Source organism: Cyprinodon tularosa, unplaced genomic scaffold, assembly GCF_016077235.1.
Source record: "Cyprinodon tularosa strain WSP-4 unplaced genomic scaffold, ASM1607723v1 ctg304, whole genome shotgun sequence".
NCBI classification, from domain to species: domain Eukaryota; kingdom Metazoa; phylum Chordata; class Actinopteri; order Cyprinodontiformes; family Cyprinodontidae; genus Cyprinodon; species Cyprinodon tularosa.
Window position 1 is genome coordinate 1,067,232 of NW_024039013.1, and position 27,595 is coordinate 1,094,826.

Below are 27,595 nucleotides of genomic sequence, written 5' to 3' on the forward strand. Positions count from 1 at the left end.
TTTGTCTGCACAAGTGTCCTACAACATGTCAACATGGCCCTTGGATTAATTTGGTTTCAAGGCTCCTCTGATAAGGAGAGGAGAATACAAGTTGAATTGCACTTTTAAGAAACATTATGGTACAAAAACTGAAAAAAAAATTCCCTTAGTGTGCAAAATACACTTTAAAAAATATTCAGTCTAAGAATCCAAAGTGGTTAAGAGAGGAAGTAAGGACCCGTGATGTCAAAATTACACACATTTGTTACTTAACTAGAAGTATAGATACTGCAGTTTAAAAGCACTCTGGTAAAAGTTGAAGTATAAACTTGACCTCTTTACTCAAGTAAAAGTGAAAAAGTATGTGCTCCAAAAACTGCATAGCTCCAAAAGTATAAAGTAAACTTTAAAAAAAAAAATGCCAGATGCCACTATATGAAGCATCTCCCTTAAATGAGTTTTTGGAACTTGGGATGTCTGAATAAGGTCCGGTGCCGTCAATCATTTTGGTATCGGGTGGTTTAACTATAGATTTTTTATTTATTTTTACCACTATTACATTAACAAAGAGACATCCAAGTCTACAATTGCATAGGGGGCCTACCAGGTGTCAGTGATGGGGCCCCCAAGAGGTCGGGGCCCCTTAACGGTAAAGTGTACAACCTATTTGGAGCTGCCTTATCAGAGGCAGGATCTCAGCTCTGCCCGGAAGTAAAGCACTCCACGTCCACCAGGGGGCGCAGCGTGCTCTCTCCTGCAAACTGAACCTGCAGCCGCTGTCAGCAGAACAGACGGTCCACACTGGAGCTGGAAGCGAAGCGCTGCGGGAGGCAAAACGTTCGAGTCGAGCCCATCAGAGCCACGCATCCTTAGCACTGAGAAGAAGCCGGTGCTGGAGGAGGAGGAGGAGGAGGGTGGACTCACCTGCACCAATCCAGTTGGGAAGTTTAAAAATAAAAGATAAACAACATGCGCTGAAAGGAGAGCTGTCACGAACTCTGTGCTTTATAAACCAGAGATACAGCCGAGGGAAAAGAAGGTGGGAAAAAATCCGCCTCCGACAAGTTTTTATCTATTTTTTTTTTTTTTGAAGCGGAGATCCTGGTGGAGATGAATACCAACGATGCCAAGGAGTATTTGGCACGGAGGGAGATACCTCAGCTGTTTGAGGTGAGAGATGGAGCTGACATGTTGTTCTCAACAAAACATGATGGATGTCTGAAGCAATGTGCACTGGAGAGTCAGAGCAGATCTCATGTGTCATATTTTACTGATGAAAACATAAATTAAAAAACATGTCATGTTGATTTGATGATCTAGACGCTGTTTTGAAAACTGTTCCTTAAATGTGTAAAGGTAAGCTATAAGCCATTTAAGTTATTGCATAGCTTTTTTTTTCATATCTTGGCATATAAATTTGGAAAGGAATGCTTTCTGCAAGAATGCACGCGTATTTTATTTACTAGATATTTGTGGCAATCTTATATTTTCACATTAAGTTCAGAGCTTGCAGGAGTATTGATAAAATATCCCCTCTTCCCTAGAGGATAGTCAATTAGCGCTCCCACTTAATTACAGTCAATTCTTACTGTGATGTGTGGCTAATGTATGCAAGCAATCAGTGCAATCACTGCCGCGTATTTGCTGTCAGTTTAAATTATGTTAAGCAGCGATGTGGCACATCATCATAACTACTATTTTGGTGCATACAGCTGAAGCTTATTTAGGCATTTTTTCCCCTTCATCATCCATCTATCATGAGTAGATGAAACTATTCTGGAGGCTTTGCAGGATGCCTTGGGGGCTGCAGACGAGAAGGGTGGAGATTAGGAAGGAAGTCCCTGAGGAAGGTGTTGTTTTGGTACTTTTATAGAGTTTATTTTCAGGTTTATCTCATATTGCATGTATTTCCTTTTATTTTTAAAGCAATAGACCTGCAATCAACTGCCTTGAATTCCCAGCCTGGGTCCAATCTCATAGACCCTGGAGCCCAAAGAGAAGCCGGGTTCTAAACTTTAGATATCGTTAGTTCCTCAGATCCTCTGAGCTCCAACAGAGCAACTTCCAACAATAACAATGAAGCAACAACGAAGTCTGAACCTCAACTTCTCCTTCTATATGTTTCCCACAGAGTCTCCTGACAGGTTTGATGTATTACCGGCCCGATGACCCTATTGAATACCTGGAAGGCTGTCTAAAGAAAGTCAGGGAGCTTGGTGGCACTGATAAAGTGAGGTGGGATACTTTTGTGGGCCAGGAGAGGAAGTCCCTTCCTCCACTCAATGGGGGACAGTCACGGAGGTCCCTCTTCAGAAATGGTGAGGCTACAAGAACAACACTGGTGAAAGTAAACGTCATCAGTAGCCTTAGCTGACCAGCTTGCCCTCTTTTCAATATTAATTTATCCACATAATAATAGAAATGCATTGAAATTTTTGTCACAAGCAAGTATTTTATTGATTGTCTGATAAACCAACACAAAGAAACGCCTTATGATAAAGGAATAGTTATACATGTTTTTCTATTTAGGATATTCAATTCAGTTTATTTCTATAGCGCCAATTCACAACACAAGTCATCTCAAGGCACTTTACAGTTCAACCAGATCATACAGTCAAATTGATTCAAGGTTTTCTATCTAAGGAAAACCAGTTGATTGCATCGACCCATTGACTCAAATACAATCCCTCACACTAAGCATGTTTGTAGCGACAGTGGAGAGGAAAAACTCCCTTTTAACAGGAAGAAACCTCCAGCAGAACCAGGCTTAGTGTGAGCAGCCATCTGCTGAGGCCGACTGGGGTTCAAGGAGACAGAAGCAGACATACAAACTATTAACTGATTTGAAAAAAATAGTGCATACATAGATATTCAGCCTTTATGAGTCAAAACTTTGTGTGACCACAGTTTGATAAAATTGTTACCGCAGATGTTTTTGGGTTGTGTCACAAACAGTTCTGGGTTCCGGGTTCAGTTTTGCTCTCACCAGAGCACTCTCTTTAACGCTTGCTGTGTTCTCCATATGGGTTGGCGGATTTTAACATGACTATTTATGGAGAACTCAAATTATTAGTTCTGTCAACAGATTCTTACACCTGAGGTGCGTATCTCTACAGCTCCTCCAGGGTTACCATGTGGCTCTTGCCTGCTTCTAAGGTTAATATTCGCCTTGCTCAGCATCAAAGGTGAAACACTGAAACTAAGTAAGTTTGGGGTTTTTAGTTTTCAGAGGATTAATTTAAATTACACAGTGCTCTGTGTCAATATGGTTGCATAAATTAACCCTGCTTTAAGTTTCCCCAAATTTATTCCTTTCATGTTATGTGCATTGCTTGATCTTCATGATGTTGTTTGCTGTTTAACAAATCCCACATGCCTTCAGATGGCTAGATTTATACTGAGACTACATGAAATACATTTGAATATAAAAAATAAAATAAATCCTCATCATCCAGTATGTGTTTTATCTTTTTCGAGAAAGCTAAAAGATCACCGGATGTTCTGCTCTAACGCAATCACAGGCAAGCCAGACCCGTATTTTAACAGCAAAGAAGGCTGACATTTTTACAGCACCTTAAGGAGTTTATTTGCAGATCCATTGTTAAAGCTGTTGTGTTTTTCTTTGAAGTACAGGAAGTAGAAGACTTTTAGAGTATAATAAGACGCTTTTTTCCTGCCAGCTCTAATGTGATGTGCGTCACCACTCTCACTCTCTGAAAAGTGCCATAAGTGAGACACCTGAGCTTTGGATGCAAATTGATGTGGGTTTTTCTTTTTTTTGTGTAGATAAACCATTTCCTGTTCAGAAACAGTATTCAGTGTGCTAACATGAATGCAATCTTTTCACTGAGCTGTTTCAGGGGATAAACCTGCATAGTTAATAATTAATCCATCTGTGAATATCAAAAGGTTGTCCATTCATTGGCCATTACAGTACAGTTGTGACTCTGTGCTGGTCTATCTGTTGCAAACAACCAGTGCATGCAAAACCTGGTCAAAATTGACTAATTGAATTTTTTGTTTGCAGTCTAATGGTATTTTTATTTGCGTTGCCCTTTTATTTTAACGTCAAACCTTCTCCTCTCTGTTTTTGAATTTTTAAAAATGCCACAGAAACAGGCCATGTGTGACTAAGTGAAACATTTACCTACGCTCACATAGATAATACCACAAAACTCCACAGAGAGAAAGAGATGGTAAAAAAAAAAAACAAGACAAACAGCGGTAGGCAGATATACGACTCAAAGATACTGCGATGAAAAAGCCTGAAAACATTGGTGGCTGCAGTGTTTAGCTGTGCACAGCAACTGACTGATGAGTGTTATTGATAAATGGAGCTCGTGACCAGAGCTCATATCTGCTGCTTCAACAGGCTGAAGAAAGGACACTCCCCTCTGATGTATTTCTTTCATTTTTACAAATCTTCTCACATTTGATTCTTGTTTGTAAGGGTCAAAGCAGCCAAAGAAAAAGTACATACACATTTTCCCCTTTCTTTTATAGACTTCTGTTCCTTAAATAGATCAACCTCACAATCAGAATTATCCTTCTTGCTTCAAATATTAAAGCCTGATGAGAAAGCAGTCATTTCTATAATTAATAATTTAGTTTATGTTTAGAAATTCATATTATCTTCAACCCTACCTGTATTAAGCTCCATCCGTGTTTCCCTTTAGTTGGACCAGTTTCTTTCTCACTTCAGAAGAACGGATTCCCCACAGGATGATCATGCCACCAGCTGTGGGATTTATATATATATATATATATATATATATTAGGGATGCACAATATAATCGGCCCCCTATCGGTATCGGCCTGTATCGGCCTTAAAACTGAATATCAGACATCGGCCACCCCACCGATATTTAACCCGATATTTGATCAGCTTCTGAGTTTCTAAAGTCTAAAAAAAAAAATATATACTACGTCTTCTTCTTCCTCAAAAACTTCTTTTTTAACAGACTTAAAAACTTCTAAAGACGAGGGAAAAAATATTGATACATTAAAATATCACAATATCTTCATATGCTGATATATTGCCATTTAAAAACACCATATCAATCTCTTTTACTAATGAAATATTGCTATATGTCATCGTTATGCTACGAAATCCCCACGAAAATTCACAAAATTTTGCCATATTTTTATATTTTGATATATTGACGTGGTATCGAACTATTTTACTAACAAAATCTCACAAGAATTTGCAAAATATCACGAGAGTTTGTAACAGAACAATGAATTTTCACGAGATTTTGAAAGTAAAATAGATCGATACCGCGTTTTTAAAAATCAATTTGATATCAGCATATGAAAATATATTTGAGTATATTATTTTTCAAAGTGTCAGAAATAGATAACAAAACTGCTATTTTCAATGTCTACTTATTTTTGTCCAGCTTTAACATCAGTATCGATATCGGTTATCGGCTACATGAGTTTTAAAATATCGGCATATCGGATATCGGCCAAAATCCCAATATCATGGATCACTAATATATATATTTATATATATATATATATATATATTTTTTTTTTTAGGGAATTTGGCATTCAGACAGTATGTTTTCCAGCATACACGTTTTGGCTAAAGTTCATTCAGTTTTAGTCTCACCTCTATCAATGTTTGCCTTGCTCTGGATTTTAGTTGGCCATAGTGCAGGAGAGAATCTAGATTTGTTGATTGTACAATAACTAGCTAACTATTAGCTGTCAAATGATTCTCCAACCTGAGCTGCAGATCTCTGCAGCTTCTCCAGAGTCAACATTGGCTTCTCAGCAGCTTCCCTGAATAATACATTGGTAGGTTTGCAGTTGCAGTTTCACTGCAAAATGCTGAAATATTAGTTATGATCCCTTGTTTAATCTTCTGAATAGCTACGTTCCTTGCCTTCATGATGCTGTTTCACCTGTACTGTTTTCCAACAACCCCTTCAGGCCTCCACAGATCAAATGGATTTAGTCCAAGTAGGGCTGCAACTGACGATTATTTAGAAAATGATTAATCTGTAGATTAATGTTTTCGATTAATTGATTGATAATTGGATAGCAAAAGGATCCTTCAATAAGACTCTTTACAAAATGTATTTAGGTAAAACTAAAACGATTCCCCTTGAGGAGTTCTGAATAGAGAATATACTTTTTTTTTATCTTAAATGCAAAATTTTTATATTTTTGTATGACTGCTCTAAGTTGGTTGTTGTGTCACCTACAGGCATATTTTGCAGACTCTAAGCTCCAGTTAACAATAAATCGATTACTAACTTAGTTGATGATTATTTCAATAATCAATTAATCATGATTAATCCAATTAATTGTTTCAGCCGTAATTTCAAGAATAAAGCACAAGCAGACGGACTCTGCTTATTGATTTTTAAGTCTTGGATAATAAATTTTTTTTCTTTTTGCTAAATACTATTTAATTCAATTCAGTTTATTTCTATAGCGCCAATTCACAACACATGTCATCTCAAGTCACTTTACAGTTCACCAGATCATACAGTCAAATTGATTCAAAGTTTTCTATCTAAGGAAAACCACTTGATTGCATCGACTCATGATTCAAAGGCAATTCCTCACACTAAGCATGCTTGTAGCGACAGTGGAGAGGAAAAACACCCCACTTTAACAGGAAGAAACCTCAAGCAGAACCAGGCTCAGTGTGGGCGGCCATCTGCCGAGGCCGACTGGGGTTCAAGGAGACAGAAGCAGAGATACAAAAAGCAGCTGTAAAAGGCGGCCCTGTCCAGGAAACACACAGCCAGGCAGACGAGCACCGAGCCAGCACCCATGTCAGAGGATGAAGAGAGCACATCCAGCCAGTCACAGTCAGAGAAACAGGACTACACTGAAAAACAGGCCTAAAATGATAACCTGGTGAATTGTATTTTTCTTGCTTTAACATTAGAAGACTCCATACATTTTCAGGTGCCTGAGGACGCAATATCCATATGCTAAAAAGGTTTTATACAGGTATAAACACTATGAGAATATCCAGACATTATGTTCCAGAGAAGAATGTGTTTTATAGTACAGTATGCATATTAAGCCAAAAAAAAACAGTACCAAACCTTTGAAGATGTCAACCGAAACTGTTTACAGAGAGAAAAAAGGAAGATAAATATTTAAATAAGATACAAAGATCTTACTATTTTAAGATCAAAATTAATGTGAATTGTTTATTTTTATGTTTCTGTTTTTCATCATAAAACAATGATTGTAAGATTTAGATGAATGACAGGGAGATTTTACAGCTACACTATGATAGTGTGTTATGCTGCAGAAGGGGACTGATGCACTTTACAGAATAGAAATCATTATAAGTGAAGAACACTCCAAGAAAACATTACAACAAATTTCCTTCCAATTAGTCAATTAAGTCAGTGTTTTGGAGTGGGCATCACCAAAAGCCTCGGTCTCAGTCCCATAAACCAAAATGTGAGCAGAGATTAAATGTGTTATGCTTTTGACCCATGTAATAAAGTTTAAATGCTGCAAAACACTTTGGAAATATATGAAAAATTATAAGTAGTAACAGCAACTGTCTTCTATTCTGTCAATGCTTATGTAAAAGAAACTAAAAGTATATTTAAATCAACGTCACAGAATGAGTAAAATGTTTCATAAACTTCTGTATTTATGGTTTACTTTGTGTTGGTCTATCAGTAAAATCCTAATAAAATGAAACTAGAGTTGGGGTTCTAATATGAAATATGCAAAACTTCAAATGTTTTGAATAATTTATTATTTTGGCTTTTTGCATTGAGGAAAGTAAAAGTACTGATCTAGCAGAAGTCAAATAAATTGTTTAAATATACAGCAGCAGCTCTTGATCGTGTGGAGCAGATTGCATCAGTGATTAATGTCTGTATTAACTGCATTAATGTTTTTAAAGTTAAATGATCAATGCTTTAATAAGAAAGCCCAGGATAATTACCATTCTTAACGAGAAGGCTATATGTGCATCTAAATTACTGTTAATAACAGTTCATCAATTCCTGAAGCCAATGACAGGAAAAATGTTGCTCCTTAAGACAAAACCCATTTGCTCATCAGGGCATCAGCAGAATGATTTAAAAGATTTGATTACATAAAATCTAATTTCTAACCTCTTGCTGTGTTTTTTTTTTTTTTTTGTGTGCCAGTGTTGCCCGACAGCCCCAACTTCCCCTACAGACGGTATGACCGCCTCCCTCCCATCAGCCAATTCTCCATTGAGAGCGACTCGGACCTGTCGGAGACGGCCGAGCTCATAGAGGAGTATGAGGTGTTCGACCCTTCCAGGCCGCGACCCAAAGTCATCCTCGTCATTGGTAAAGGAGCATTGCAAAACACCAACATTGAAAGTATACTTTTAGTCTGAGGGATTCATTGGGAGTTGTTGTTTTCTGTTAGATAAGAAGCAAATATTATAACAGTGCTGGTTTAATTTGTATTAAGGATATAAAACTGAATAGTGCTTTTCATTTGCTTTGCTGATCTAAAACTATGTGGTGTGGATACGAATCTATGACCTGGGATGGAGTGTGTGTCTGTTTCCTGGTATTCAAACATAACTCCGCCTCTCTCTGTTCATATCATCAGGGTAGATCTTGCTGTATGTCCCTCAGTGTGTTTGACACTCCTAATCTGATTTCCTTGGCGTGCCTGCTTCAGGCTGTCAAATAATCTCATTTATCATGATAATCACACATGCCTTTTCCTCAGCAAGAGTAGAAATCATAGTTTATCTCAAACATAACTTCAAGAGAGTTTTTATAAGTAAGTAAGAGAAATACTACTGTCTTTTCTTAGAGCTTTTTTAAAGTGGCCTTTGCTTTTATTGGGCTCTTTACACTCTTCATGGAGTGGCTGATAGGTGTTTGTCCTTGCAGCACAAAGGCAGTCTTCACCCTCCTTTTGTTAGCTCACTGCACCCTGGTTTTGAACAGAAAAGTAGCACGACAGTAACAGTCACCTCCGCAAATGATCATGCTGAATGTTTTCTCTGACAGGTTTGCATAGAGATGTTAGCTGTTTGGAGGATGTTTAGGCGTGACAGAGTCAGGAAGTACAAAATGCTTTCCCAAAAAAAAAACATCTCTATCTTTTTTATCATTTCCCAAGGAAAACAATAAATAGCCTCAAACTCTATCCTATGGCATGGAGGCAGATCTGTTGTCATTCCTGTTTCCAAAATCAGTGGTGCTAACATGAATACTTTAAAAGCTACTATCCTTCAGCTTTTGCATGCATCACTTTCTAAACACACCTCATTTGAACAGCTGAATTTCCTCATCAGCATTCAGCTCTGCAGAGGGTTGGTACTGAGCCACTGACATGGTGCAGGGGCCTAGGAAGGATGTATTTAATAGTTGCAGTATAGTAGTCCTTTTAGGACTAGACTTGGGTTCCCCTAGTCTAGATCACCAAGAGTCTTAAGAGTTTACTTTTAAGCTTTGTTCTGTTCAATTGAGTAGTTGATATGTTTATGGAGACTGAGATGGCCTGAAGGTTACCTTGTGTGTAGTAAACTGATTCTTCTTTGGGCCATTATATTACTAAAAGACCATATGATAGCTTTAGAGATATTCTGTATATCTTTATTCAAAATATCTTGGCAATTAAAGGCTTCTGCTAATAAATATCAGCTCAGATCTTGACTAATTAGCTGAATCAGATATTGTTGATTTGATATCAGGTATAGATAATGCAGTTTACTGTACTTTACATGGAAAAGTTTATTTTTTTTTAATTTACCTTTTTTTTTAACCATTGTTTTTGTCAATGCTAAAGCCTTCACTCACATGGCAAGATATATGGTTCATTCATTCATCAGTTAAATCAGAAAGGTATCGGATTGTGGCCGATACCCTCAGCCAATGTCTTTGTTTCAGATTGGATCAGAAAAAAACTGGACCGGTGCATCTTTAACTTCAATTAAATTTGGGTTTCAATATTGCTGTGTTTTAGGATCGGTTGTTGTTCAAAAGTGCAGCCTCCTGTTGTCATGCGGCTGCCTTCAACATAGGCTGCCCCACGGCTCGGTCATTTCTGCATTATTGCCACGTGACTTTGATGCTATATTTAGCACCTTTTTAGACCCCTCTAGCAACTTTTTTCAAGAAAGCAACTAGTAACTTTTCCCTGTGTTGGAGACATTGGTGAATACACATGGTAGGACTGATCGCTCAGTTAAATGTTTTCAGTTAATGAGCGAGCCCTTCAGCTGCAGCAGCTGTCTTCATTCAGAAAGCAAAGTGACCCGCCTCTATTTTGCAATCGAACATGAGCCACACATGCGCAAAGCTTGCAGTTAAGCCCCACAGATAAAAAAGAAAAAATATATGTAATATTTAGTACTGTAGTTCATTTAAAACTGTTGCAGTAAAGTGGAATAGCATGTGGGCGTGGTTTCCATGTGGGCCACCAGTGTCTCAGAGAAGACTTTAAGGGTCTGGTGTGGCCCAGCCAGAGACCTATTTAGAATCTGATGGATAGCCTCTCAAGGGAGCCAATAATTAGCGTTATATGGAAGAGACTTCATCATAAATTGATTTCTGCGTAGATATTTGACTGTTAATGAGTGAGAAGGGTGTAAGTCATTTTCAAGTGTTTTTTTTATATAAATTGTGAACAACTCATTTTTTAAATGTGTTATACTAATCTTAATACATATTTCTGAAAACAGTTTTGTTAGTTTAGTTAGAATTTATTGTCCTCTTAATTACCATTTCACTTTCAGAGATCCCTTTCATATTTCCTGTCAAAAACAAACTTTTTATTTAAATTAAAAATTATTTTCAATCTAAATGTGTCAAGGGTATGTATACATTATAATACAAACTTGTTCTTTAAAGGTTTTTATGCTACTTGATGACTTTATGAATGAGTATTAGAGCCTCATGAAGTCATTTTTGTGTTATGTTGAGGATTTAATGCCTTGAAGCTTAAAGGCAGTTTTTAGTGCAGCTGTCTAAGCTGCAAAGCGTCCCAATGGTTTATGCTGCAATGCCGTTATTAAGTTTAATTAATGAACATATTTCTAAGGGGGGCGACTTACTGTTGCTGAACTCGTCTCTTAGGGAAGGTGTTGAAGACAAACATGCTTTGAACCTGTTTTCTCTCAGGGTCTCATGGTTTACTCTCATTTTAGACCCATTAAGTTGCTGTCCTTCTTGTGGGTTTCATAATTTTCTTTTTTGTTTCCATAAATATAATGTGTTTTATGTAAAAAAAAAAAAAAAAAAAAAAAAAAAAAAAAAAAAAGATGTCCTCTGGGTTTCTAGAGGTTGAGGTTTATTTTTCCCTCTCAGGATGTCTTTTCCCAGGCTTACACTCTCTGGAAATATGTAGACTTTTTATATTGGATTTCCTGTTCTGCGGAACAGTTATTTTTTTCTGCGATCAAACCATTAGTTTTAGTTTTCATTTATCCCATTTCTGTTTATTTTGCAATTTTTGCTGTTAAGTGCTACCACTTATGTTTTTAGAATATGTGTTAAAAGCTACAAGACTAGCAAATACAACAAAAAAAGTTTCTAAAGCAAATGTGTTTTCTGTATTAAAGTTGATTGGAGGGGGCAGTAAAAATGGGATAAATCTACATGTTTAAATCCATGATTCTTATAGTTAACATTCTAAGGTGATTTAGATAATAGAGGTCTGACTTCATTAAAGTCCTGCAGGCGTGTGTGCATTAAGTGATTTATGTTTGAGGAGAACAATTAGCAGACAGAGAGGAGGGTTTCTGTTGGCATGGATAAACAGAAAAACTCAACCTAAATATGTGCTTAAAGGTATAGTGGAGGGTGTTGTTTTTCCAGATGGATCATCTAAATAAGTGGTCCTCCTAACTGTCAATCATTCTGGTGATATGTTTACGAAAGGCCGTCCTACATGCTTGACCCGTAAAGCCCCTGTCACACCTTGACGATTTAGCCAGCTTATGCCTGACGTCCCAGAATCTTCTAAAAAGTATTCAGAATAAGTCCAGAGCGTATGTCCAACGACAGCCTCACTTATGCATATTGCGCGATAATGCCCATGATATGTCACAGGCCAGTGTCCTTAGGGGGCAGCAATGCGGCAGAGGTTTCCGTCCTGCATAAAAAAATGTCTTTGATTGCGGTATTAACCTAGCTGATGTTTACCGCCCGCCAAAAAAAAAAAAAAAATGAAAAAGAAAGAAAGAGGGTTTGCAGTCGCAGCAGATCCAGCGTCATGTCTACTAGGAAGTTTGTCAGTGGTGGGCGTGAATGCAGGGAGGATCCATCACACTCACCTTCTCACTCACCCTATGATGGGGATGAAGTCTGCAGGACAACTGACGGTTTCCTCCTATGAACCACCTTTTATACCAAAACGCTGCCAATATGCCATTATATGGTAGCTGCACTTTGGAAACATGTTCGGCGGTCATCTGGAACACATCAAATAGGTTGATATGCGTTGGAGACAAGTTCTTGATAAGTTACATATAAGTTATGCACAGGTTACTCATAGGTTTTGGATAAGCTAGGTACAACTACTTATGAATAACTTACACTTAACGTATGTCAATGATCACATAACTTACCTGTAACTTATGGCCCATGTATGAGCTTATGCTGGCATACGTCAGGATACGTCGACACACTTGCTGTATGTCGATGCTTGTCAGCGTGCTTCAAAGTGCTTATAACTTATAAAAGACTGACCCATAACTTATCAAGTGTATGCCAGCGGCTTTGACAGGTATTTTCCTATGTAAGACATAGGTTATCGAAATTATTGAGGTGTGCCGGACTTTAGAGGGTTTTGTCTTTTTTCTGTTCATAGAGCTACAGTTTCAGACATTCATTAAAGCTCACCTTTCTTTATGTAAAGAAAAGAAGGGCCACAGAAGAGGCAGATATATCCTGGAATGCTTTGTGCGGCGAGCTCTACTCGCAAAGCATTATGGGATTTGCTGTCACAGGGGCCTGCTGACACCATAGTCTGTCGCTACACGACAGCGGCCACTAATAAAAAAGAAGCAGCAAGCACTGCGTCTTAGAGGAGAAGTTAAGTGACCAACGGGGAGCAAAAAGAAGTGATCATCTGTCCGAACGGTAAGTTAACTGAGTTTGCTATAAAGTCCAATATATAGTCCACGCTCTGTATAGCGATTAAGGGATTTAGGGGTTAGGGCGGACATTAGGAGACGGTAAGCTTGGATAAGCTATGAGAACAGCAAATTTTAAACAGAGCATGCACGAGGAGAAATGAGCTTGTGCATGCTCTCAGACCCGTTTAATAGGCGTTCCCTCTCGATAGCGGGTACAGGATTGTGCATGTGCTTTTTAGGATATTTATACACTTTGTTAGAGACTCTAGCACTTATGCTAATTATATTTGCAAAGTGACACATTTTCTTAAATATTTTCGTTTCTGGTGGGTGTAAGATATGGAACTACAGTATAACGATTACAGTTAGTTTCCTCTTTTTATATTTGTTGCCATAAATGTTTCTTAGCTTTAACCAGATGCTAACATCCTGGTTAGTTTTAGAACTTTAAATAAGCTTTGTTTCAAGTCTTTCTTCAACATTACATTGTGAAAACATAAGACTCTTGTCCTTAGACTTGCATTTTAGACACAATCGTTATTTAATGCACATATGTGCCACTACCGTCTACCTTTTTCCTGATGATGCTGTAGAATTGATAGTGTTTGCAACATTTTGTAAGAAAGGAGAAGAGTTTTCCAACTGTATGTTTTCAGGTTACTACTTTGTATCTCAGCTTTGTTTTGAAAAGAGCACGTAGAGATGTGTCTCTGCAAAGCTTGGGGGCTTTGCCTCTTCCTGCTTTGCATGCGATGGCATGACTGATGTTACCGTGCTTACTGTTGAACAAACAGAAGGATACTTAACTTTTGTATTTAAAATGTTGCCAAATGGTGTACAATAAAACTAACAGTATGTAACTGAGTGAGTGTAAGTACCCACCACCTCTACCTGTCTCATCAGGGATCATTTTTCTCCTTCGACAGATTTTTTTTAAATTCCACTTTACTTATATTTAGTATTTATTTTTTTTTAACCTTTGTTTCGTTGAATTTTTTTATTTTGTTTGTAGCACATAGGCTACCTATGTTAAGTGCTCTACAAATATAACTTACATTGTAATTAGTTTTTTTAAATTTAAATAACTTTTCAATTATTAATTAATTATTACCTCCATCTATTTGGCTGTGAACCTCATCTTTCTTTTACAGCCCCTCTCAAACTACAGTAAAACGTGCAATCTGCTCAAACTGGTTTTCAAATCTTAACATTTATGCAGCAATTGTTTTAGATCACCTGCTACATCTCCACTTATACCATGTACTGCAAAAGAATTGCACATGCAATTTTACTCATTCCAACAAAGTAAAAAAAAAAAAAAACACTGGACTTTGTTTTCCCAGTTTGAAGATGTTTCACTTCCCATCCAGGAAGATTTTTTCAATTCAAAATGTGGATAAGTGTTGTGTTCCAAGCTTTATAGAGTAGCCCAACAAAGCCTCGTTATGTCTTAGAAAGCATGCAAATTGAACCGGAAGAACAGGTCCACCCTTTGGTTATAGTAACGCTAATGATTCCCCATAGATAGCATAGATATTCATTTAAGGTGACAGTGATGTAGGATCCTGGAGTTCGTCCTGTAAATGAGAGTTGCTGCTTCAAACCTCTAACTCCATCTGTGTCAGTTGCTGTGTCCTGTGTTTATTTATATAATTCATCTTCAGAGAGTTGCTATTCATCCAATCTCAAGCTTCTTATGATACATGTAATGTGTGCCACATTTTTGGCTCTGTTTTTTTGTTTTTCAGAAACCTTAACCATGTCATGACCTTGAAAAACAAGGTGATTTTTCATGCAAACTGCCATCTCAGGGAAATTTGTTTGAAATTGCTTTATGAAGAGAAAAAGTAAAGGCAAGGCAAGGCAAGGCAAATGTATTTGTATAGCACAATTCAGTACAAAGACAATGCAAAGTGCTTTACATGATTAAAGTATAAGAAAATAAAACAGAATCAAAGCAAGTCGGAAAAAAATGCAGAAACAAAAAACGTTAAAAACAGTTGGACTAAAGAAAAAAAAAATTTGAACTAAGGATGTTTCAGTTGAACTGTTTTACTAGAACAGTCGAAGGCAATCCTAAACAAATGTGTTTTTAGTCTTGATTTAGAGGAACTCAGGCTTTCCGCACTTTTATAGTTTTCTGGAAGTTTGTTCCAGATAAGTGGAGCATAGGAACTAAATGCTGCTTCTCCATGTTTAGTTCTGGTTCTCCAGTACTCCATGCAGAAAAATCACCTGGAAGTATGTCACAAAGTAAAGGCACAAGTAAAAGTAAAAGTCTGAACAAGCTGGAAATAAAAGAATAAAGAAGCATTTGAGTTTTTATATGGCTTTCCTTTAATTTAGCTTTCTTCTGTGTGTTTCACACCAACATACCAACAATTAGGTACCGACTCCTTTAGGCTCTTTTTCTCAAAATATCAACCTCACATGCTTCTGAAAGGTAAACATTTAATATCTGAAGTTCTGCTTCATGTTGATAAGAAAAGGCTGGCATCATTATTCAAATGATATTTGGTGAAAAGAGAAGATGTCTCACCAAATGTAGGGAATTCACGCTTACCTGTTTCTTTAGGCCATCCTCCTCCACAGATACACATGGAACTAAGCGCATCCACACACACTCTTACACAGGCCTGATTTCTCTCACCCATACTCACTCACACACCCACACCCATAATGTTTCACACACATACGCACATATGACAACAAAGCTCCCCAAAACATCAACAGCTCTCCCTCTGTGCTTAGGTGGCCCTGGCAGTGGCAAAGGAACACAGAGCCTGAAAATTGCAGAGCGCTACGGCTTCCAGTACATGTCTGTGGGCGAACTGCTGAGGAAGAAGATGATCCATAACGCCACAAGCAACAGAAAGTGGAGCCTGATCGCCAAAATCATCACCAACGGAGAGCTGGCACCGCAGGTAACTGAGAAACTGAGAGGGAGACATGTTAGCGGGGGCGGGGGTGAGATGGACAAAATATTTGAGGAGGGATGAGTGGCATTTCCGCACACTCAGGTCAAGTTGTTATCACAGCAAGCATGCAATAAAGACCTAACTGGCAGAAGCTGCATCACAAGCATGCGGTAGAAGCAAGATGCTTATCTGTCTTATTAGCATCCATCTATCTAAGATAATTACTCCGCTTGGGAGAAAATGAGCACTGACCCCTCCTGTGCTTGTTTACGCTTCACTCTTTCAAACACAGTACCTAGAATAATTATTATACAATAACATTTCCCCTGTTCAGTTTCTGGTAATAGCAGGATACAGCTCGAAGGATTTTGTGCTAGGCTGTACCTTTTATTAAAAACTAACTCAAAGCGACATCTCAAATGTTGAAGAACAGAATGTTTTTCATTAAAACAGCTGCAGCTGAGATTAAGCCGTCATCTGTCCACTGCCATGCTTACCAAATGCTAGGCAAACCTTATGGGCTGCATAACAGAAACCTTTAACTTCTCATTGGTTTTAATTTGGCCCTTCAAAGACAATTTCTCAGTTCAGCTTTAAGCTGAAAATAAATACCAGAAACCTTTTATAGTTAAATATCATCGTAGGCATTTGTTTAATTTGAGCGCAAAGCTGTCCATTTTTTCCCTCTGGAACTTTAAGTTTACCTTAGGTCCTAAAAATGTTAATTAAATCATGTTAGAATCAACAGATTGTAATCAAAAGCAGTGTATACTTTCAAACTGAAAATATATATTTTTTTACTTTTATTACACAGACTTTATGTTTATAGATTAAAAAAAAGCCCCAATATAAGCTAATTTTATTTAGCTGTTGATGTTCGTTATGATAACTGCATCACCTTATTAAATACAAAAGCAGAAAAAAACAACACTCAAATAGTTTACTTTTTAAGGGGAAAAAAGCTAAAAGCATTCCATGCCTTTCTGGAAATATAACACCTTTCTGTCTGGTATTAAAAGGTGTTTGGCCATTAGAGCTTCGTAAAGCCGCAAAAGAGAAAGAAAATCTGTATCTACTTTCTACCCTGATCAGCCAGACTGATATATCATATACTCAGTTTATCTGTAAACGTAAAGGAGCTGGTACAGCTCTATTTTAAAGGCTGGGCTAATAATAAGTTTTTGGTTTTTTGGAGGGTTTTTTAGAAAAGCTCTAACAGCAGCCAGCTGTTGAAATTTTATGCTGTAAACACTTTTTTAGGCCATGATAAAGAACATTAATAAAACATAGCTCCACTGCAGCTGCAATCTTGACTGACTGCAGAAAAAAGTTGCTGTTGTACCAGGAGTGTGATTGGACCGGTCTGTTTTAGACCGGAGAGTATTAAGCCTTACCGTGCCCTGTGTAAGTCAGTCTGGGGTCCGTTACATGAAGCAGGTTTGACAAATTCAGATTAAAATCTGCTACGCTAAATTGATCTAGCCTAAAATCATGAACTCTGAGTGTTCAGTTTCACAACGGCTGCTATCAATTAGCTCAATCAATTTTAACTAAGTCCATTCAGAGGTAAGTGTGTACGCAACGAGTATGAAAAGCCATTATGAGTGGAGCATCGATTGGATGAATCACCATGACAACAGGCAACAGGAAGTGCTTATTTCACCGCACTGGAACTAGTGATTATAATGAAGACATGGAAAAAAATTAAATAAAAAAGGAGAATGTGTTTCAAAGACAGAGAAACAGCGCTACAGCCACAAAGGATAGAAAGGTGGCGAAGGAGAAGATTGTTGCTCGAGTTAATGCGTAAGTTTATATGAAGTGGGCTATGGCAGGCCGGTTTTACATTTATTAAAAGCACTCCTTTCTGTTGTTCCATTTATAGATCACTTAACTATATATATTTTCTAAATTACATTTTTGTAGCATAAACTGAATTTTAGAAAGTAAAAAAAAGATTGTGTGCCTGCATCAATTTAACTTCACTAATGTAACCCTATAAAGTGCTTAAAACAAAACAACCCGACTCCTAGGAGAGGACCTCTAACCCCATTATCTACCCTGTCCTTCCTCAGCACCTCTACTGCACCATATTCTATTCCCCTCTATAGGATTTTATAATTTCCCCTCTGTTAGCAGAGCCTGATCAGTGGTTCTAAGTACCTTATAGGTTTAATAATAACTGCATTTTTATTACCTGATCTTTAGTTTGCTTTAGACATAAGCATCAGTTTAAACATATATATGAATTCCTCAGTAAATAGCAAAAAACATGTGGACTTATATTATTATAGACTTAGTGTAAATAAGATGCAAAGACTCAAAACCATCCACGTGATAAGTCATTTTTTTTCTCTTATTCTATATGAGGCATTAAATATTCTGTACTAGATATATTATATCTCAGAATGGCTGGGGTAATTTTGCATGTGTTTTATTTAGAGGATAGTTTATTTTTCTGCCAGCACAGAACCTTTGATGCATTGCTGTTGCTTGAAGGTCGTAACAGTCACAAGTCTTGGTCCTCGTCATAGAGAGCCCATTTTAGCTCGATTACTCCCATGAATTATCCTCAGCAACTGTCACACTCGTCGTTCATCATCCTTTTCCTGGCATGTCTGAGACATCGCTTTGCCCTTGCAGCAGTTCAGTTCAGATGTCAGCTAAGAGGCGGATAAGACAAACAGCAAAGTAGGCCAATGAGAAAACATATCAGGAAGTGGCTGTTATGCACCAAGTACATAAGTTTTAGTTTTGGTTATATATTTTTTTCAGCTCTCTTGATAATGACAGGGAATTTATCTGCTGTTACTTTAATTATTTCTGCAAGGTCCTCACTGACGTTCAAAAAAATGTATAAGATTCAAGGAAAGCTACTGTCCCTTGATTTAAGGAAAACACCCCAACTTTTGCTACCTTAAAATTCTACATATTTAATGTAATAAACCAGCATAAGTTTTCATTTTGAATTGAGCAAGAAATTTGAGGTTTTATAAACTCTGAGAACTGTCCTGTACTTTCTGATTATGTAAGAATAAAGCAGAAGTGTAAGCCTACCAAGAAGAGGCTGTGCACCTTCTGACTCCATTAGAGAAGGCAATTTTGGACGCGTTTCTGCTTCAAAACACCTCACCTTTTTATTCACTCATTAGTAGAACTCGACTGCATGCTTGTAAAGCATTGGATGCAGGAGTTTAGGGTAAGGGATACAGTTTGAGTCTATTGTGCAAGAGACATATCAGAAAAAGGCATGTAGTTTTTGATTAAAGGAATTTTGACACTGCATGGACTCAGTGGAACTGAATGAGCTTAACAAATTCACATTTCTTGAATACTTTGAAAATCACAAATCTTTTTTTGGTTGTAACATATAGAGAGGTATGGCATTGTATAGGTTTCCTAACTTTTACAGAAGCTTAGTTTATGTCTGTCATATAAATTAAATTTTTTATGATGATTATTACTGTGTCAATGCTCAGTCGCTGCCAATGATCCAGTAGGGCTGGAAGTGCTTATGAAGCACCACTTCACTCAGCAAAAATGCTGCTTGTCTCTCTGTTCTAAACCTCTTTACTCTGAGAAATTTCTCTTGACAATTGAGTCATCTTTAAAAAAAAAAAAATCTTTTTTTTTCTATTCCGTTGTTCTTAAGATTTCCACATTAAGGAGCTGTGAGAATAACAATCATAGGGGGTTAAGGGATGACACAAAGCAGACGTTTATAGGTTACAATGAAAAGAGCGGTGGCTCTTTAGATTAGTTTGAATCTGTGAATGGTTGGCCCACATTTACTCTGCTCTTCTCATGTTAAAAAGAAACTAAACATTGGGCTATTTTTAGAGCAGAGCATTGCATCATGTATCTCTGCCGTACTGCAAATGACTTTCTGCCCAGAGAGATGCGTTCGTACATGTTGACCTCCAGCCATGAGGAAGTAAGTGATGCTAAAAGAAGTTGGCATTCTCTGGTTACAGGGAGTCTTCACTCTGTTGCAGTTACAAACTATTAAAGAAAGCATTGGAAAAAGATGAACGTATTATGCAGCAGGAGGTCAATGCTTTCAACAACTTCCTTTTCTGTGTTAACTCGTATGTTGTCACTTTTCTACTTCAATGTTTTTCATTGGGCCTGATGGACCAAAACAGAGTAGTGCATCCTGTACAGATGTTTCAAATAGGATTTTTTTTTTAAATGTGGCATTCTATTGACTATACTAAGAGTGGCATACAATATTAATATCCAACTTTAATATCGGCCCAGATTTTCATATCGGTGTATCTCCAATAAGTGTAATTCCACCATAGTATTTTCTAAGCTGTTGTCTGAAGGTCCTCAGGCGTCAATCGAAGAGTATTATTTGACAGGTTAAGGATAACTTTGTGAAGATTGAAGCGAGATTAGGTTAACATTCCAAGCTGTAAACATATTAATACCTCATCTTAATAAAAAAGTATCCTTGAGATGACAAAAAGTGCCCAAAAAGCCTATAGTAAGCCATGGAGCTGCAGAGATCCTGGGTCGAGCTGGTAAAACATTTAGTTGTATACTAAAAAAATATGTTCTTTATGAAATAATGGAAAAGAAAGAATGTTAAGAAAGCCACAAGAAATATTGTTTGCACTTCCCCACAAGACTTTCAGGGTATAAGGTTTGTGGTCTTCGAGAAGAGAAAAAAAACAGCAACACTATTAGTACACTATCATCACAGTTAAACATGTTAGTATCCTGCTGTGAATATGATTTTCTTAGACAGAGAGAGGGATGCTGTTAGGATAATCAGAAGATGGATAGAGGTAGATATTGAGCAAGAGATTCAAGAACGATAAACATACAGCCAGAGTTATGATGGGTTAGCTTAGATAGAAAGATATTCATGCATTAGAATTAACTTAGCTTACTAAATATAAAGCTGCAGGTGAACAATATTGTGAACAATATTTTGTAATAATTATAAGTTTGCTAAAAAAATTAAGGGAACACTCAAATAACACATCCCAGATCTGAATGAATGAAATTTTCCCATTGAATACTTCTGTACAAAGTTGAATGTGCAGACAACAAAATCACACAAAAATCATCAATGGAAATCATATTTAGCAAACAAATTGGAAGAACAGGCTGATCCAACTTTGATCTAATGTCCTTAAAACGGGTCAAAATGAGGCTCCGTATTGTGTGTGGGCATGCCTGGGCATGCTTCTGATGAGGTAGAGGATGGTCTCCTGTGGGATCTCCTCCCAGACCTGGACTGAAGCATCCACCAACTCCTGGACAATCTGTGGTAAAACTCGAATTGTGGTGATTGAGACATGATGGCACAGATGTGCTCAATCGGATTCAGGTCTGGGGAACGGGTTGGCCAGTCCGTAGCTTCAATGCCTTTTGACACACTTCAGCCTCATGAAGTCTAGCATTGTCCTACTACAAGGGGTCTTAGGATCTCATCTCAGTACATAATGGCAGTCATGTTACCTCTGGTGAGCACATCGAGGGCTGTGCTGCCCTCCAAAGAAATGCCAACCCACACCATTGCTGACCCACTGCCAAACCGGTGATGCTGAAGGATGTTACAGGCAGCAGATCGCTCTCCACTGGGTCTCCAGACTGTGTCAGGTCTGTCAAATGTGCTCAGTGTGATTTAGCTTTCATCTTTGAAGAGCACAGGGTGACAGCAGCAAATTTGCTAATCCTGGTGTTCTCTAGGAAATGCCAAGCTTCCTGCCAAGCGTCCTGCACGGGCTATTAGCACCACCCCCATCTGTGGACGTTGGGCCCTCATACCATCCTCATGGAGTTGGTGTCTAACCGTGTCTTGAGACACATGCACATTTGTGGCCTGCTTTAGGTCATTTTGCAAGCCTTTGGCAGTGCTCCTCTTGTTCCTTTTTGCACAAAGACAGAGATAGCGGTCCTACTGCTGGGCCGTTGCCCCCCTACTTGTGAAAATGCTAGGCTATTATCTAAACCTGAGACATTAATTTCCAAAACTATTGGCAACACAGGACAAAAATGTAAGTGAGTCCAGCATAAAATGTAACCAAGAATCTGTGGCAAACCTTAAACATCTATTTTCACAGTAACTAGAGATCCTTAGGCTAGACTGGTCTACAAATTTACACTGGGGAATTAAAGACAAATTAATATAATTTGCAGATTTGGGATTGTACAAACAAAATTAAAAGTTTGTTATACTACACAATGAGGCACTACTTTAGGTCGTTTATAACACACAGGCAGAGTTAAATAGATTAAAGGTTTTGGATGACTTATGAAAACAGTTTAAAGGAATCTCAAGGGGGGTTGAACAATTTTTGCTTGGCAATATAAATAGTTTTCATTTAGGTTATTATGTGTTACTGAAGGAGAACCCACACTTTACCGTCTCTTCTTTGTGTTGATCAAAAACCTAATGATTTCCCTGAAGATATAGTGGAAATCCAGCTTACTACTTTATTTTTAACATAACAGCCTCGACATGGGGAGAAGGCAATCATGAATTATCCTACTTTTGTCATTTCTTTCAGGAAACCACAATAACTGAGATAAAACAGAAGATTATGAAGATCCCAGAGGCCAACGGTATCGTCATAGATGGCTTCCCTCGAGATGTTGGACAAGCTCTGTCCTTTGAAGACCAGGTGAGTCTCTGTTATTAGGTCTATTTGTCCTTGAACAATATTTTTGTTCTTGTGTCAGATGATATCCCCTGGTTTACATTTACTATAATTTGATGGGCTCATTCACCATTGCAGAGTTATCACCTCTGACCTACAAGAGCAGTAATAACGCCCTTTGACAGCATGACTTGTTAGGAGTGCTTGAAATTAAATTAGCCAGGATGCATTTGTAGAGTTACTGGTAAAGGCTCCAGTGAAAATGTTCAGAAATAACTAGAAAGTCATAATGGTAGCCATGTGCTGCAAGCCTGATAAAGTATGTAAATGAACCAGTTCCAGTCCAGCTTTCTGCCTCAGATGTGTGATCAAATCATCTGCTGCTCTGTGGGTTGTTTAACCCCACTGGTTATTTCATCTGTTTGATATCAGGAGCTGTGCAACATCATGGTGTCCATGTAGAGACATTTAGACATTTTGCTAAAACAATTGCAAAATGAGACATTTTTAAACAGTTTAACAACTTTGCAGAAGGTGTTGCCCCCTATCTTGGGCCAGATCCCGACTCTGAGACATTTTCTGCATATCTGTCCCTTTCTCTCTCAAAAACAAGAAAAAAGGAAAAATGTGATTTGGTAAATAATTTTTCCCTGACACCACAGAAATAGATTTTCTGGTTGACTCTATAGAAAAATGAAAAAAGAATTTCAGAAATCTATATTTGATATAGATGCTAATATGCACAGCTATGAGATATTTGAGAATCATTCAAGTGCTTACGTTTCTTAATCCTAGCCTGAATTTATTGTTCAGTCATGTTGAAAAATAAGGCAACATCCAAGTAGTTAATTTGATTCATTTGTTTGGGTTGTTCAGTCCATTGCTCTTTTTAAAACAGGATTTCAGATTAGATTCAGCATGTTTCTTCTGTACAGACTGGAATTTCTTGTATTTATTAAGTCTGAAAAGTGCGTCAGGTCTCATAACAGCAGTGGCATTAGTTCACACTAGCCCCACTCATGATGCTTTATGTTACAACTGCTGCTTCTAACCAAGTCTTCTCCTCTCAACTCAAGCCATTAAATTATCAATTTCCCTATGTTAAACAGGTATGGGCAGAATAAGCTAAGATACTGTAGCTGTCACTGGCATTGATTCATATAGTCTTTTCAAGGAAAATTTACTCTTGATCGGGAAGTTAATAACTCAGTATCTACTACCCTAAAAATCTCAGTACATTAACATTTTATGGCTGTTCTTTTGTGGTGATATATATATATATATATCTAGAAGTAGTTAGATCAAGCTGACCATTTTGGCCAACACTTCCTGTCTGAACCAACGGTTGATTAGTTAATTGTGTGAAACAAATAGGGAGATTGCTGTTAGATGGACTGGTGCTAATTAGCACATTCAAATTCACTTAGCGTGTTCAATTCACTTTTAAGTGACCTTCTGAGGGGTTAGTAGAGTCAGTTTATGGAAAAACCTAATTTAACAATTCAGTGATAAAGACTTCATTAAAGAAACAACTGAAAAAGATAGTAGTGACAGAAGCCTTTTTGGAAAATATTCATATTCTGACAATTAAGGTACCAAAGTATGCCAAATTAATATCCCCCAAAGCCTTGTACCTCTACCAACAGCATAACCTATTGATTCAAGGCCCATTTTAACTACTTTATACTAAATTAAGGACTTATAATCTAAATATTACAGCTTGAGTTAAGACCAGTGAGAAAAAACAGTGTTGTTGCATCATTGTCTAGTACTGGTGAGCCGCTTGTAACTACAGAATCCTGTGTTTCGCTTAGAGGAATGGCCCCAGTGTGGTCTTTCAAGATTCCTTTGAATACATCTGTGATGGGAATCATTTAACCTCAATGGCATCAGGCCACATTTATATGTAGCCCTTAGTTTTAGTCCTTAAAATAAACTAACAGGAGAAAGACGGTTTGACTCACAGAGAGGGTGTCTGCTGAAAACACATAAAAAGACCTATTAAAGTTGGTTGCCAATGATTTTCAGCTAAATGTATATGATGTCAGCTGAGGAACGATGCAAAAAGCCTTTTTCATTTTCTGGCACTACTGTACATTACATACTTCTTCTGGGACACAAGATAGTTTTCAGGTATACAACTGAAAATAGAGATGCATGAAATAATGCTCCTATCTTCTATGAAATGCAAATACTAAACCCTGCATGGTGTCTGTCATGAATGTTAAAAAATAATATAAGGATGCATGCAGTCCTAAAAGCAAAGTAAAACCTATATCAGCACAAAACAAACATTTAAAGAGAAATGAAAATAGACAATGGTTGACCCCTATAGTTCAGGTAGTCAGTTATAAAACAAAATATTTTTTCTTTATATATTTACAGCTTTCATTTATTCTGTTTTAGCACCTTGTGTGTGTAAATTAGCTGCCACTCTAAGAAGCAGTCAAGTATTAACTAATTTTTATATTTGAACTGATTATACAGTAGAGCTTCCCACTTAGTTACAGATCTTTATTAAGCTTTTCTCTCTTACAACTTTGCCAGTTTTGTTCACAGTATTTTTAGCTGCAGATCCCCATCTCTTTTTTTATATTGTGTTATAATAAGTCGTCTTCAATGCACAGAGACCTGCTGAAACCATGAATTTGCATTGCTTTGCCGGATTCAGGATGGTTGAGCTTTGCGAGAGATTTTTTTGTACTCTTATATCAAACTAAAACGTAACATTGAGAGTCTCCCTCCCTGCAGAGTGTATCAGGGTAGAGGATGTAACTATATTTATGGTATTTTGCCTCCATGTTTCCAAAACAAGATAATGAAACATAAGATTGTAGGTGCATGGAAATAAAAATTGTGCCATCTTCTTCCTCATCAATTTGATTTAATGCTTTTTTTTTATGTGACACTTTTAATTTTTATAGCTCATTCTCATGCAGGCAGGTATTTACACTTAGACCCTTAAGGCCTACAGAGGTGTATTTTTTGTGCAGCGGTTTTAGAGAATTTATTTGCATTACAAAGAATAGCAGAAAATCTTGACTATATTTTGCCACATTACTAAAATATGTTTTGTTATGTATTAATAGAAAAGGATGTGCAGTTACTGGCAGAATAAATGCATAATAATAATTTGCTTTTTGACCTGGTCTCCTTTAATTGTATTATCACTGGACAAGCTTAAAAAGGTTCTTAGATTTTGTAGAGGAGATTTAGCTGCATGGAGAGTGCATTTAGTAGCCTCTCTCTGGTGGTTATAGGGACCAAACCAAACATAAAAATCATGAAATCTAATATTTTATTAAAGAGCAACTGCTCCCACTTCCCCCAAAAAACTGTAGAACACTTTTGTGAAAAAAATAAACGAAACCCCCACCTAAAACCACCTTATTAAACTGAAACCAAATTGTTTTAATGATTATGCAATTAAAGGAAGGAATTGGTTTTCAGTTTTGTACTCTCTACTTGCCTTGATCTCCGAACAGACATAAGAGATAAGAACTTAAAGGAAGCCAGATGGCAATTCTGCAATATACAATAAACAAAAATGATTGTTGAAATGTACTGATGCAGCTGTGTGAGGTGAAGAGAGTAGGATGTGAAAAATGGTAAACCTGGTTAGTTGAATAAAATGAAACTCTTAATTGGTTTTAAGCCTTGACTTTAATACTGATTGAAAGTGGTAAGGAGATTGTAGTTCAGGAAATTGTAAAATTTTGCATCGTAAATGATATTTCCATAGTTTTCAATTTGTTCCTGAAATATTTCAACCTGTCCTGAAACTAAAACTCTAGAATAAAAAAGCAAAAATAAAAACTTAAAAAATGAATTCCATTTTCCTGTTAAATGTTATTTTACATTTGTTAGGATAAAAACAAATGTGTCTTTTATTTAAAAGCAGGCCTGGGTATTACTGGTTTGTTGAACTTAAAACAAATTGTGATCCATATACCAGTTTGGTTGAGAAAAGAGCAAACTCCTTTCTAGATTAAAAGAAGCTGTTGATGCAAATGATTTGAAATAAAACTGCATGCCTTCCATTTATTAAGGCCAACATGCAATGCCATTCTTCTTGTTTTTGTTCTACATAGGGCTTATTAAATGTTAGAGTTACAATTTAAACAGGTTTTTTCCCCCCTGGTCCTTGTCTCATAAGTTAACAAAAAACTGATCAATAATTATCGATATCTACTGATATGAAGGGCATATATCGAGAAACATTTTTCAGCCAAATACAACAGCCCTAGTTCTACAATAATTTACAGATCACTTCATGATTACCACTAAGCACTTTGTTTCTTTAGAGTTATTGCACCTATTGGGGGCTGCATGGTGTATCGGTAGAGGGGTCCTCTCGTATTTAGAGGCTATAATCCTAGATTAATTGGCTATGGGGCCACTCATGCTAAAAAAAAAAAAAAAAACATATAGTTTATTCCTGATCAGAAAAGATTTAATAAACTTTGTTTTTTGTTGTTATCATGTTTCAACTTAACCTGAAGTTCCCTCATCTGTATGTCACTCAGCTCTAAAGAGTGAAAGCCATACACATAATTTATGTGTGTTAGAGAAGCGATGCATGTCAAAGTTGCAAGATGGTAGCTATTGAGGACCGGGCCATGGAAAAATCAAGTTTTAATAGTACTTATAATATTTCAGTCACAATACATAAATGACTAAAAAAAAGACCAGCACAAATTTACAGATCTGATTACAAACATCCAAATTAATAAAGGAGACTTGGATGTCTTTGGTTTGTGGTCTAAGTGCTTTACCAGAATTTTAATACAGTGAAACAGAAACCTGCAGAGGGGGAAGAGGAACAGGAAAAGAGGAACCTTACAAGCATGTCTTGAGATTGTGGGAGATAGATGGAGTATGCAGACATAGCTCATACTTGCAAAGAAAAACATAAAAACTCCATGCAAATAAGCCTTTGAACCATTGCATTGGAATTAAAGTTATTTTACATATAGCTGGCAAACAATAAAGGTCGTGCTGTTTTTTTCTTTCTGTAA

The 27,595-nt window shown here is 37.2% G+C and overlaps 1 protein-coding gene across 1 annotated transcript in view; it reads left to right on the top strand.

The window, feature by feature from the left end:
• Positions 1-750: 750 nt before the first annotated feature.
• ak5 (adenylate kinase 5) overlaps positions 751-27,595 on the top strand; it is a 138,976-nt gene continuing 112,131 nt past the window's right edge. Inside the window, exons 1-5 of the mRNA XM_038291972.1 lie at positions 751-1,149; positions 2,111-2,297; positions 8,124-8,291; positions 15,797-15,969; positions 22,488-22,601. Of these exons, the coding sequence (XP_038147900.1) occupies positions 1,090-1,149; positions 2,111-2,297; positions 8,124-8,291; positions 15,797-15,969; positions 22,488-22,601 (702 nt within the window). The 5' untranslated portion in view covers positions 751-1,089. The remainder of the gene's footprint in view (positions 1,150-2,110; positions 2,298-8,123; positions 8,292-15,796; positions 15,970-22,487; positions 22,602-27,595) is intronic.